Source organism: Osmerus eperlanus, chromosome 7 (genome assembly GCF_963692335.1).
Source record: "Osmerus eperlanus chromosome 7, fOsmEpe2.1, whole genome shotgun sequence".
NCBI classification, from domain to species: Eukaryota; Metazoa; Chordata; class Actinopteri; order Osmeriformes; family Osmeridae; genus Osmerus; species Osmerus eperlanus.
The window spans coordinates 22113582-22126980 of NC_085024.1; the positions used below are offsets into that span (position 1 = coordinate 22113582).

The window sequence follows — 13399 nt, forward strand, 5'->3', positions numbered from 1 at the left end:
TGGGGGGGAACTTACAACACGAGACTAATTTTCACGTTTTGCTAAAACTTTTTCGAAAGAAAATGTTCACTCTTTTTTCAAAATCTCAACATGTCAAAACGTTTTTTATTTTTGTATTTTTTACTTTTGAATGCTTTTTTTCGAGGGAGAAGTATTGAGAGGCTACAATAGTAATCCTGCTAACCTCAGTCTCTGCCTACTACAGATGTAACAGGCTGGTCTCAGATCAGATCTAACAGACTGGACAAACAGGCTGGTCTCAGGTTAGATCTAACGGCTGGTCTCAGATCAGATCTAACATTGTTCAATAGCCAGTGACAGCAGCGCACGAGAGTACATAATTTGGCGCGCTCAGTGTAATTATTATTATTCCCATAACCGTAGCTAGCCAGGCTGTTGTTGTTGGGTGACTATCTCTCTCATTGTTATGCCAGGTAAGGTTACGAGAAGTCATAATTTTAATTTTTGACTTCAAATACCACAATGTGGTGACGAGCAATCATGAATCTGTCGCTTTATCGAAATCTAGTCACAATTTCCCGGCCTCAAACTCGGGTACCTGGCAAGCTAGCTGACAAGCCAGCTACGTCAATTAGCCCTCCCGACCCAACTATGGTAGTTACAATTCTAGCATAATCATTTAATTTAGGGAAGAGGATGTTTATGTTGTCATATATCTTATAAGCGTTTAATGTTATTTTATCTAATGTGTGTAGATATCCGTCTGTAGCCGGTTCTTGTAGAATAAGGATGGCAGTGCAGGGGGGAGTCCGGGAGACGGGAGCGGCGCGTCGGCCTCCGCAGCCAGCCCTGACCGAGGAAGAGGAGGAGCAGGCACCTGAGGTGATAGAAAACCTGTCTGTCCACACACACACGTCCTCACACGCAATGTTCACATGTTAAATATAACTGCATTTCTCAGACATGTAAAGCAGGTAATCTTATGGTAGTGTGTATGATTTTAAGACTAATCCCAGTCTTAAACTTTAAGGCTAATGCTACAATCTCTTTCTCTGAGCTCTGTTGATTCTCAGGTGTTGTTAAGTGTTGTGGTCCAGCATGGCCAGGTGGGCTTGTGTTTCTATGACAGCAGAGACTTCACATTGCACCACATGGCTGATACTCCTGATGGACATGATCTCCATCTACTGGCCAGAGGTATGGGCTTCTGCACTGGCATCATTCACCTGCAGGGTCCTTCACATCATCCAGTCAAGGGTCTTCGTCTCTGCCCACCCTCTCATCACAGTGATCCAGGAAGTTAGCCCCCATGTGATCATCACCAGCGCTAAGCAGGAACGCTGCATGGCCCAGTTCATGCAGAGACAGGGTATGGTGTTGGGTGTGTGTGGGTAGGGTGTGTGGGTAGGGTGTGTGTGGGTAGGGTGTGTGTGTGGGGTGTGTGTGGGTATGGTGTGGGGTGTGTGTGGGGTGTGGGGTGTGTGTGGGTAGGGGGTGTGTGTGGGTATGGTGTGGGGTGTGTGTGGGTAGGGTGTGGGTAGGGTGGGGTGTGTGTGGGTAGGGTGTGGGGTGTGTGTGGGTATGGTGTGGGGTGTGTGTGGGTATGGTGTGGGGTGTGTGTGGGTGGGGTGTGTGTGGGTAGGGTGTGTGTGTGTGGGTATGGTGTGGGGTGTGTGTGGGTAGGGTGTGGGTAGGGTGGGGTGTGTGTGGGTATGGTGTGGGGTGTGTGTGGGTAGGGTGTGGGGTGTGTGTGGGTATGGTGTGGGGTGTGTGTGGGTATGGTGTGGGGTGGGTGGGGTGTGGGGTGTGTGTGGGTAGGGTGTGGGGTGTGTGTGGGGTGTGTGTGGGTAGAGTGTGGGGTGTGTGTGGGTATGGTGTGGGGTGTGTGTGGGTAGGGTGTGGGGTGTGTGTGGGTGGGGTGTGTGTGGGTAGGGTGTGGGGTGTGTGTGGGTAGGTTGTGGGGTGTGTGTGGGGTGTGTGTGGGTAGGGTGTGGGGTGTGTGTGGGTAGGGTGTGGGGTGTGTGTGGGGTGTGTGTGGGTAGGGTGTGGGGTGTGTGTGGGTATGGTGTGGGGTGTGTGTGGGTAGGGTGTGGGGTGTGTGTGGGTAGGGTGTGGGGTGTGTGTGGGTATGGTGTGGGGTGTGTGTGGGTAGGGTGTGGGGTGTGTGTGTGTGTGTGGGGGGGGGGGGGTAAATGAAGGAATACAGGAAGTGTATGAAGGAAGTGTTGATATGTCATCTTGGTGCTTGAGGCTGATGTTCTGGTACATTCTCACCTCTGTCCTCTCGCTCTGCTGTGATCTGTTAACCTCTCAGGATCCAACCCTGACTACAGACCAGAAGTGGTGGTCTATCCCTCGGTGGACTTTGGTAATCTCAGTCTCTGTGTCTGTCAGCCTTTTATTGTCTGGGAGGAATTGATGTAAAGTAGGTTTAAACACACCAGTACAAAACACTGGATTCTCATGACTTCCTGGTTGAACTCCTGCAGGTGTGTGACTTCCTGGTTGTACTCCTGCAGGTGTGTGACTTCCTGGTTGTACTCCTGCAGGTGTAGAGGTCAGCAAGCAGAGGCTGTTGTCTGCCCACCTGCCCTTCCTCCCTGCCTCCGTCTCAGAGAGAGGCAGAGCCTCCTACCTCTCCTCCTGCCTCTCTTTTGATTCTCTACTCATGGTGAGAATCCAACAACCACACCTGTCCTCTTCAGCCCCTGCTACACCTTGTCTGATCCTGCTGCTCCTAGCCTGATCCTGCTGCACCTAGCCTGATCCTGCTGCACCTACTCTGATCCTGCTGCACCTAGCCTGATCCTGCTGCACCTACTCTGATCCTGCTGCTCCTAGCCTGATCCTGCTGCATCTAGTCTGATCCTGCTGTACCTAGCCTGATACTGCTGCACCTACTCTGTTCCTGCTGCTCCTAGCCTGATCCTGCTGCACCTAGTCTGATCCTGCTGTACCTAGCCTGATACTGCTGCACCTAGTCTGATCCTGCTGCTCCTAGCCTGATCCTGCTGCTCCTAGCCTGATCCTGCTGCTCCTAGCCTGATCCTGCTGCTCCTAGCCTGATCCTGCTGCTCCTAGTCTGATCCTGCTGCTCCTAGCCTGATCCTGCTGCTCCTAGCCTGATCCTGCTGCTCCTAGCCTGATCCTGCTGCTCCTAGCCTGATCCTGCTGCTCCTAGCCTGATCCTGCTGCTCCTAGTCTGATCCTGCTGCTCCTAGCCTGATCCTGCTGCTCCTAGCCTGATCCTGCTGCTCCTAGCCTGATCCTGCTGCTCCTAGCCTGATCCTGCTGCTCCTAGTCTGATCCTGCTGCACCTAGCCTGATCCTGCTTGTGTATGTGTCCCAGCTGCGGTCGGTGGGGGCCTTGCTGAAGTGTTTGGACAGGAGGAGAGTGGGGGTGGAGCTGGAGGACTGCAGTGTGGGGGTCCCCATCTTACAGTTCCTCACCTACACCTTGTAAGACTACACACACACACACACATTTTGACACATGCTGTACAACATTATACTTACTTAACATTTGGACATTTTGTATTTACATTCAGAAAAGACGTGGTGTATATCGATCGTGACACCTACAGGTTTGTTTTCCTGAAACACACACATGCATGTTAACACTCATACTCACTGTGTTGACAGGCACCCAAAGCACGGTCCCCCTAACACAAACACAACATGTGTGTTTCAGTGTTCTGCAGATCTTCAAGTCTGAGCTGCACCCATCTGTGTACAAGCTGCAGTCTGGGGAGAAGGAGGGGCTCAGTCTCTACGGTAACCCTCCAGGATGATGTCACTTCCTAGTGACCTGCCTGCAGGTTTGCATCTCTGACATCACAGCTGGGTCTCTGTGTTGTAGGGATACTTAATCGCTGCAAATGCAAGTTCGGGTCCAAAATGCTTCGGTGAGAAAACATCTTGACCAAACACACACATAAGCACACAAATGTATGCACACAAACAAATACACACACACACACAAACACATATACACACCCGAACACATTAATACACACACTACACACACCCAGATAGTTTACAAACATAAACATCCTCCCTCCTTTCCTGTCTCTGGGGAAGTTATGACAAAACCAAAACCACCATCTCTTATCTCTTATTGACCTTTTTTTGCTCCCCGCCCTCCTCCACCTCTCCCCTCCCCCCCCCCCTCCTCCACCTCCCCCCCCCTCCTCCACCTCTCCCCTCCCCCCCCCCCTCCTCCACCTCCCCCCCCCTCCTCCACCTCTCCCCTCCCCCCCCCTCCTCCACCTCTCCCCTCCCCCCCCCTCCTCCACCTCTCCCCTCCCCCCCCCCTCCTCCACCTCCCCCCCCCCCCAGGCAGTGGTTCCTGAGGCCCAGCCGTGACCTGGCTCTGCTGAATAGGAGACAGACTGTCGTCCGTTTCTTCTCGTCCCCACGGAACTCTGACACGCTGAGGACCCTGCAAGGCTCTCTGAGCAACATCCGGAACGTCCCGGTAACCCATGACCTCTGACCTCATGACCTGACCTGAGGAGGCCATCAAGCCCCTCCCTCACCCTGGGATCGAAAGTAGCCTTTGTGAAGATTATCTGTGTGTGCGACTGTGTGTGTGTGTGTGTGTGTGTGTGTGTGTGTGTGTGTGTAGAATGTGCTGCGCAGGATGTCCCTCTGTCACACCACAGTGTCTGACTGGCAGAGTCTCTACAAGGTAAGAACTATACATCATATGGTCAAACTATTCCATACAAGGTCCATCAGTTTAGACCTCCAATTTTTTTTTACTGTATCACATTCAAAACCAATTGCTTAAACTGATATGAAACATCCAAACATTTGGAGAAAGACAATATTTTTCATGGCTGGTAGACTACATTGAAAGGAACTGTTGCGACCAAATCCATTGATTCAATTTGATATCGATCATTAGAAGGGGGGGGGGATATCTCACCTTACGAACAGCCTGAAAGATGCATGTTTACCAGCTCGATGCAAGAAAACGTCATCTAGCGGCTACCAATTGCTAGAGCTAACCACGACACAAAGGGCAAAAATACAGCCTGGAAAAGTAGCTAACTACATACGAGATGTTATCACCCTGGAAAAGTAGCTAACTACATACGAGATGTTATCACCCTGGAAACGTAGCTAGCTACATACGAGATGTTATCACCCTGGAAACGTAGCTAGCTACATACGAGATGTTATCACCCTGGAAACGTAGCTAGCTACATATGAGATGTTATCACCCTGGAAACGTAGCTAAATACATACAAGATGTTATTACCCTGGAAACATAGCTAACTACATACAATGTTATCACCCTGGAAACGTAGCTAACTACATACAAGATGTTATCACCCTGGAAACGTAGCTAAATACATACAAAATGTTATCACCCTGGAAAAGTAGCTAGCTACATACAAGATGTTATCACCCTGGCCTGTGCATGTGGCTTTTCTGCAGTGGTCTTTTTGAAGCTAGCTAGTTATCTCCCAGAAACTGATGTTCTACTGTAGGAGATCCAGCTGATGCAAGCAACAAACAAGAAGCACATTTTGACACTGTCTATGTACAAATTGATGGACTAGTTAGGGTGGGAAAATAATCATAAATATGTATGAGAGAATATAGGTTGTCTCACCCAAAGAACGTGTGTGTGTGTTGTAGACCGTGTACAGTGCAGTTTGTATCAGGGATACACTGCGCTCACTCCCTCAGTCCATCCAGCTCTTCCAGGATATCAGCGAGGGATTCTCTGACGATCTCTACTACATCGCATCCCTCATCAGCAGAGTGGTACGCTGTACAATCACACACACACACACTTCATTCACTGTGGCAGTGAGTCCACCTCTGTGTTTTCATGCAGGTTGATTTTGAGAGCAGTTTGTCAGAAAACCGCTTCACGGTCAAACCCAACGTGGATCCTGCTATTGACGAGAGTAAGCCTCTGCACCTGTGTCTACATTTACATTACATTTAGTCATTTAGCAGACGCTCTTATCCAGAGCGACTTACAGTAAGTACAGGGACATTCTCCCCGAGGCAAATAGGGTGAAGTGCCTTGCCCAAGGACACAACGTCAGTTGGCACGGCCGGGAATCGAACTGGCAACCTTCGGATTACTAGCCCGCTTCCCTAACTGCTCGGCCACCTGACTCTCTAAAGCCAGTTAGCTCCAGTCAACAGCCCACTGAACCAGTGGATATTCTTGCCTCCATTAGAACTGTAGAAAATGTATTCTGTCCCAGTTGTACTAGTAAAACATGAGGTCTGAGGCTGTTCTCATGTTGTAACTTCACATTGTGTTTTTAAGATGTCCAGTGATGTGAATATGTATGTATGTATGTATGTATGTATGTATGTATGGTATGTGTTTAACATGTGTAAGTGCCAAAGAAAAGCATCCACTTGTCTGGACAGTGTTGTCCCTGCCAGAGAAGAGGAGGATGATGGGGTTGTGTTGTGTTGTCCCTGCCAGAGAAGAGGAGGATGATGGGGTTGTCAGACTTCCTGACGGACGTGGCCCGGAGAGAGCTGGAGCACCTGGATGCTCGCATCCCCTCTTGCTGTGTCATCTACATTCCTCTGGTCTCTCCTCCCCTCACACTGGTCACACCTGGACTCTCCTCACACTGGTCACACCTGGTCTCTCCTCTCCACACACCTGGTCTCTCCTCCCCACACACCTGGTCACACCTCCCCACACACCTGGTCTATCCTCACACTGGTCACACCTGGTCTCCTCCCCTCACACTGGTCACACCTGGTCTCTCCTCCCCTCACACTGGTCACACCTGGACTCTCCTCACACTGGTCACACCTGGACTCTCCTCTCCACACACCTGGTCTGTCCTCCCCACACACCTGGTCACACCTGGTCTCTCCTCCCCTCACACCTGGTCACACCTGGTCTCTCCTCACACTGGTCACACCTGGTCTCTCCTCCCCTCACACTGGTCACAGCTGGTCTCCCCTCACACTGGTCACACCTGGTCTCTCCTCCCCTCACACTGGTCACAGCTGGTCTCCCCTCACACTGGTCACACCTGGTCTCTCCTCCCCTCACACTGGTCACACCTGGTCTCTCCTCCCCTCACACTGGTCACACCTGGTCTCTCCTCTCCTCACACTGGTCACACCTGGTCTCTCCTCACACTGGTCACACCTGGTCTCCACCCACACACTGGTCACACTATGAACCCTAACTATTACAGAAAACACATGCAAGTTATTCTCACACAGCCTTTCTCTTAATTTATCTTTCTTTTTCTCTTCCCCTCCAACTCTCCCCCCCCTCACTCCTCTCTCCTCCGTCTCTCTGTCCTCCCTCTTTCCTCTCTCAGATAGGATTCCTGCTGTCGGTCCCCAGGCTGCCCAGCATGGTTGAGAAAGAGGATTTCATGATTGAGGGCCTTGACTTCATGGTGCATTCTAGTTTATGCATTTATTTGATTTCACAAAGTACTTTGGTTTCTTGTTGCTTTTTGACTGTGTGTGTTTTGTATGCTTGTGTGTCTGTGTGTGTGTATATGTGTCTCCTTTGTGTGTCTGTGTGTGTGTATATGTATCTCCTTTGTGTGTCTGCCTGCATGTATATGTATCTCCTTTGTGTGTCTGTGTGTGTGTATATGTATCTCCTTTGTGTGTCTGCCTGCGTGTATATGTATCTCCTTTGTGTGTCTGTGTGTGTGTATATGTATCTCCTTTGTGTGTCTGTGTGTGTGTATATGTATCTCCTTTGTGTGTCTGTGTGTGTATATGTATCTCCTTTGTGTGTCTGTGTGTGTATATGTATCTCCTTTGTGTGTCTGTGTGTGTGTATATGTATCTCCTTTGTGTGTCTGTGTGTGTGTATATGTATCTCCTTTGTGTGTCTGTGTGTGTGTATATGTATCTCCTTTGTGTGTCTGTGTGTGTGTATATGTATCTCCTTTGTGTGTCTGTGTGTGTGTATATGTATCTCCTTTGTGTGTCTGTGTGTGTGTATATGTGTCTCCTTTGTGTGTCTGTGTGTGTGTATATGTATCTCCTTTGTGTGTCTGTGTGTGTGTATATGTATCTCCTTTGTGTGTCTGCCTGCATGTATATGTATCTCCTTTGTGTGTCTGTGTGTGTGTATCTGTGTGCACGTGTGTTCAGTTCCTGTCTGAGGAGCGTCTACACTACCGCAGCCAGAGGACCAAGGAGTTGGACAACCTCCTGGGAGACCTGCACTGTGACATCAGAGGTCAGCCCTGTCTCCCTCTCCTCTCCCCCTGCTCCTCTTCTCCCTCTCCCCCCTCAGCTCCCCCCCTCTACCCCTCCCCTCCTGTCTCCCACGTTACATGTGTGGTGTGTCAGGCTGTTCCAGACCCTGGGCTGACTCACATCTGTGTGTCAGACATGGAGACGGCGGTGATGACTCAGCTGCAGAGCAGCGTGCTGGAGAGGAGCGCTTGTCTCTACAAGGTCTGGGAGCTGAACATGGAGTGGGCTGATCGCTGTATTGTGCTGGACTGCTGTTGTTTATCGTGTTTGTGTGTGTGTGTGGAGGTTCTGGACCTGACTGCTGAGCTGGACTGTCTGATGGCTCTGAGCCACGCCTCCCAGGAGTACGGATACACTTCCCCCTCTCTGGCCAATCACAGGAGGATAGTACTGGCTGAGGCCAGGTACACACACACTACCTCACACATATACACTCAAATATATAAGTACATAATCACACACACCAGGGTTTCCCGCAGCACTTTTCAGTTAAGGCGGCACCCCCTGCTGCAGGTGTGCTCTCCTGAGCTGGTCTGTGTCCAGGCACCACCTGCTGCAGGTGTGCTCTCCTGAGCTGGTCTGTGTCCAGGCACCCCCTGCTGCAGGTGTGCTCTCCTGAGCTGGTCTGTGTCCAGGCACCACCTGCTGCAGGTGTGCTCTCCTGAGATGGTGTGTGTGTCCTCAGACACCCCCTGCTGCAGGTGTGCTCTCCTGTGCTGGTGTCCAACTCGTTCCAGAGCTCCAACACACAAGGCAGAGTCAAGGTCATCACCGGACCCAACTCTTCTGGCAAGAGCATGTACCTCAAGCAGGCAAGACACTCACACACAGCACCAGTACACAAATACACTGCGTCCAGGTGAGTTAAAAAATGTCTTCATGTCATCTCACTTCCTAGGTTGGTCTGATTGTGTTCATGGCTCTGATTGGATCAGACGTGCCAGCGAGAGAGGCAGAGATTGGTCTGGTGGATGGAATCTTCACCCGCATGCAGAGCAGAGAGTCTGTGTCTGTAGGCCTCAGCACCTTCATGATAGACCTCAAGCAGGTATACTCCCCCCACAGACGCATGCGTATGGACAACAGTCTACTATCAAGGGGAAATGTAAGTCTGTCTGCCTGCCTGTGTTCTAGATGGCTCATGCTCTGAACCACAGCACTGGAGAGTCGCTGGTTCTCATCGACGAGTTTGGGAAGGGAACCAACACGGTGAGGGAGGGAGGAGGGGGAGGGAGGGAGCATATTACAGTAATATCTACAATGCCATTCTTCCGAAGGGAGACAGGAAAAGAAACAGGGGACTCTAGTCCTTGATTGTTAACACATGATGAGAATGTATTCATTTATAGTACAGGGAGGGATTTAAATCTGATCTCGTAATCAGCAGTCAAGCGCTCTAACCACTGAGCTACACCCTCCCCTGGATGGTTCCTAAACCCTCCCCCTCTCTCTCCAGGTGGATGGTCTGTCCCTTCTAGCAGCGTCCGTCTCTCATTGGCTGAAGAGAGTTCCTGCAGAGGTTCCTCACGTACTATTGGCTACTAACTTCCACAGCCTGCTGCAGCTGGGTCTGCTGCCCTCTTCCAGCCTGCTGTCCCTGCTGGTACCGAAACACCCCGCAGAAACACCCCGCAGAAACACCCCGCAGAAACATCTCACTAACATCATGTGTGTGTGGTTGTGTGTGTGTGTGTGTGTGTGTGTGTGTGTAGACCCTGGAGACGACGTTAGATGGGGAGGAGTTGGTGTTTCTGTACCAGCTGAAGGAGGGGATCTGTTGTTCCAGCTACGCTGCCAACATTGCCTCACTGGCAGGCCTGCCCAGCAGCATGGTGCAGAGAGGACTGGAGGTACACACACACATTCTTACCAGCATACACACACACACACACACACACTGTTCTTTGCTATTTAAGGGTCTGTAGATTAAGGTAGTGGTTCTCAAACTGAAATGCTTGTAGGAGGAGGGGTGGCGATACGCAGGCATATATGATAAGGATATAAAGTATATATGATAAGGATATAAAGTATATATGATAAGGATATAAAGTATAAGGATATAAAGCTAAGTGGGTTTCATCCCATTTTGGATGTGAAGGTGTCTGAACTCTACAGAACAGGGAAGACTATTAACCGCATAGATGGACCATCTTCAGAAGACCTGGCAAGCAGGTTAGTCTGACCACACTCACACACACACATATATACACACACTCATATACACACACTCATATATACACACACACAGTCATATACATATATACACACACTTTATATACGTATATATATATATATATTAGTGGTGGGCCGTTATCGGCGTTAACGCGCTGCGACTCTTATCGGCGATAAAAAAAAATATCGCCGTTAATCTATTCTCAAAGTTGGGTTGGGAGCTGGGTCTATACTACGCAAACTATGATGACTTTCACCTTGATATTTTAGCGCGGATGTATACCTAGCCGAATTGCACTGTAGGGGGCGAGAACGAGTCTTCGAACCTGTGTGTATGCCTTGTGTATGAAATTATCACATCAAACGTGACGTGCTAACATGGATGCAGCTATGAAGCCGCCTGGTTTGCTTCAGGGAAAATGTATTTTTAAGAAGCTTCCCAATGGAAACCTCGACAAGACTAAGGTTGTTTGCACCTTGTGCTATTCGGAATTAGTTTACTGTAGGAGTTCTTCCAGTCTCAATTACCACCGAAACGCAAAGCATACTTTAGCTAATGCGGAAGATGCCGGGCCAAGCACTGATGTAGCGCAGGGGAAGAGTCGTCGTCAAACTACTGTTTGAGTGCAACCGAGGCAAGCCCGTCAGCACAGCTCTATCAGCCAGGCTAACTAATCTAATAAACAGTTAATAAACACAAGTACATCTTATTGAACATAATTTATTTTCATCACCAATTATCATAGTAGAACAGCTTTCTCAAGCAGTTTGTGATGCATTTTGGAAACAGGAGATGAGCTCCTGGTCTAATGCGCCACCTGGCTTGAGAAACCCGTTCTCAAAGACTTACTTTCAGTCATTATTTGGGTAGCACACATTCTGAATGCCTTCGGCGGAATTCAAATGAGCCATTTTAATCTAGATTAACGCCAAGATTACAGTGAGATTAATCTAGATTTTTAAAAAATATGCCCAGCACTAATATATATACATACATTTAATACAGTTGCAATCAAAATTATTCAACCCCCATTGCACATTAGGTTTATTGGCGAAATATAGAATTTCTCAGCTGTTTGCAATAAAGGAACTGGACTTTGAGGTATGCTTGGGATCATTGTCCTGTTGGAAGGTCCAATGACGCCCAAGCTTCAGCTTCATAACAGACGGCATGACGTTTTTTCCTAAGATTTCCTGATACTTCCTGAATCCATCGTGCCCTCCACACGCTGCAGGTTTCCAGTGCCAGAGGCAGCAAAGCAGCCCCAGAGCATCACTGAGCCACTGCCGTGCTTCACTGTAGGCAGGGTGTTCTTTTCAGCATATGCTTCATTCTTCTTCCTCCAGACATACCGCTGATCCATAGGCCCGAAGAGTTCCAGTTTTGTCTCATCGCTCCAAAGAACATAATTCCAAAACTTTGGTGGCTTATTTATATGGTTTTCAGCATATTGGAGCCGACTTTTCTTGTGCTTTTGGGTCAGTAGTGGTGTGCGCCTTGGAGTCTGGGCATGGAACCCTTCAGTGTTTAGTATGTGCCTTACTGTGCACACTGAAACCTCAGTGTTTAGTATGTGCCTTACTGTGCAAACTGAAACCTCAGTGTTTAGTATGTGCCTTACTGTGCAAACTGAAACCTCAGTGTTTAGTATGTGCCTTACTGTGCACACTGAAACCTCAGTGTTTAGTATGTGCCTTACTGTGCAAACTGAAACCTCAGTGTTTAGTATGTGCCTTACTGTGCAAACTGAAACCTCAGTGTTTAGTATGTGCCTTACTGTGCAAACTGAAACCTCAGTGTTTAGTATGTGCCTTACTGTGCAAACTGAAACCTCAGTGCCTGCTGCCACCAAGTCTTGCTGCAGGTGTTTTGCAGTCACTCGAGGGTTTTTGACCACTTGCCTCCGCAGGAATCTGGTGGCAGCGGCTGATAGCTTCCTCTTTCTGCCACGTCCAGGTAGTGGAGCCACTGTTCCTTCAACTTTGAACTTGCGAACTTCCAACTGTATCTATATTCAGTGCTTTTGCTATCTTTTTGAATCCTTTTCCTTGTTTGTGCAATGATCTCTTCTCTGAACTTTTTGGACAATTCTTTTGACTAAGCCATATTTCTAACATGCAATCAAACATCACTCTCAACAAAACCCTAGCCAGTCCAGGTATTTATGTGTTCTATCTCAAGCACACCTGAACTAATGAAGCCCTTGATTAGTTGCACCAGGCGTGCTTGATACAGGGTGCTCTACTAAGTACTGAAGATGCTTGTCATGAAGGGGTTGAATAATTTTTAGACTGCAGTAGTGATTAAAAGTAGCATTCCGTGTTGAATTTGGATGAAAACTATGGTAATATTAGTTTTATTTAATTATTTCAACTGTTCTTGTCCACTTTCTTTATTGCAAACAGCTGAAAAAATTTACAATTTGCCAATAAGCCTAATACGCAATGGGGGTTGAATAATTTTGACTGCAACTGTATATACATATATACACGCACACAAAGACAAATGTCACACAAGGCAACATGACAGACGTGTGTGTGTCATACAGCTGTGCGCGTGTGGTGGATACATTCATGAGTGTGGACCTGGAGGACAGTAGTGTGGACCTGCAGATCTTCATGAAGGAGCAGCTCCTGCCCTCTGGTGGTGGCCGGCTGTAGTGCAGCTGGAATCCCAGCGGACCAGTGGTCTTACCCAGAGGTTATGATTAAGGTCTCATACAGGGACACTGGCCAGACCTGTCCTGCTGTAAAGCTCTTTCCACAGACTTTCCTCTCTGGGAGACTCTGTGACATGGGAACTATCAACGTATTCCATATATACCATACACCTCATACTTTCATATTTATTAGCAGTTCAAAATATTCAATACACAATATACAAAACTGTCAGTTGCTAGATTGAGAGACTACAGACCACTAACTAAATACAGTACTGTTTAGAGTCAAACCATGTTTGTGACAAATAAAAATGTGGTGTCTTCTTGTGCATGGGTTGGCGTAGTCATGGTAACAGAATGTAGAAGTGCATGCT

The 13399-nt window shown here is 48.6% G+C and overlaps 1 protein-coding gene across 7 annotated transcripts; it reads left to right on the top strand.

The window, feature by feature from the left end:
• The first annotated feature begins 277 nt into the window (after positions 1–277).
• Positions 278–13354, top strand: msh5 (mutS homolog 5). Of its 7 annotated transcripts, none has more exons than XM_062466052.1 (26): positions 278–434; positions 717–843; positions 1035–1158; positions 1250–1330; positions 2276–2329; positions 2511–2632; positions 3311–3420; positions 3510–3545; positions 3653–3735; positions 3821–3866; positions 4300–4438; positions 4589–4651; positions 5611–5739; positions 5813–5885; positions 6425–6534; positions 7290–7370; positions 8086–8173; positions 8327–8394; positions 8479–8597; positions 8879–9005; positions 9092–9241; positions 9328–9402; positions 9650–9796; positions 9906–10043; positions 10292–10365; positions 12915–13354. In XM_062466052.1, exons 2-26 carry the CDS (start codon positions 751–753, stop codon positions 13024–13026), a joined length of 2442 nt encoding a protein of 813 aa, XP_062322036.1. In that variant the 5' UTR covers positions 278–434; positions 717–750; the 3' UTR covers positions 13027–13354. The 7 variants fall into 7 exon arrangements, with proteins under 7 accessions (XP_062322036.1, XP_062322041.1, XP_062322040.1 ...); XM_062466053.1 differs by lacking the exon at positions 278–434 and adding an exon at positions 534–615; XM_062466057.1 differs by lacking the exon at positions 9328–9402.
• Positions 13355–13399: the final 45 nt, after the last annotated feature.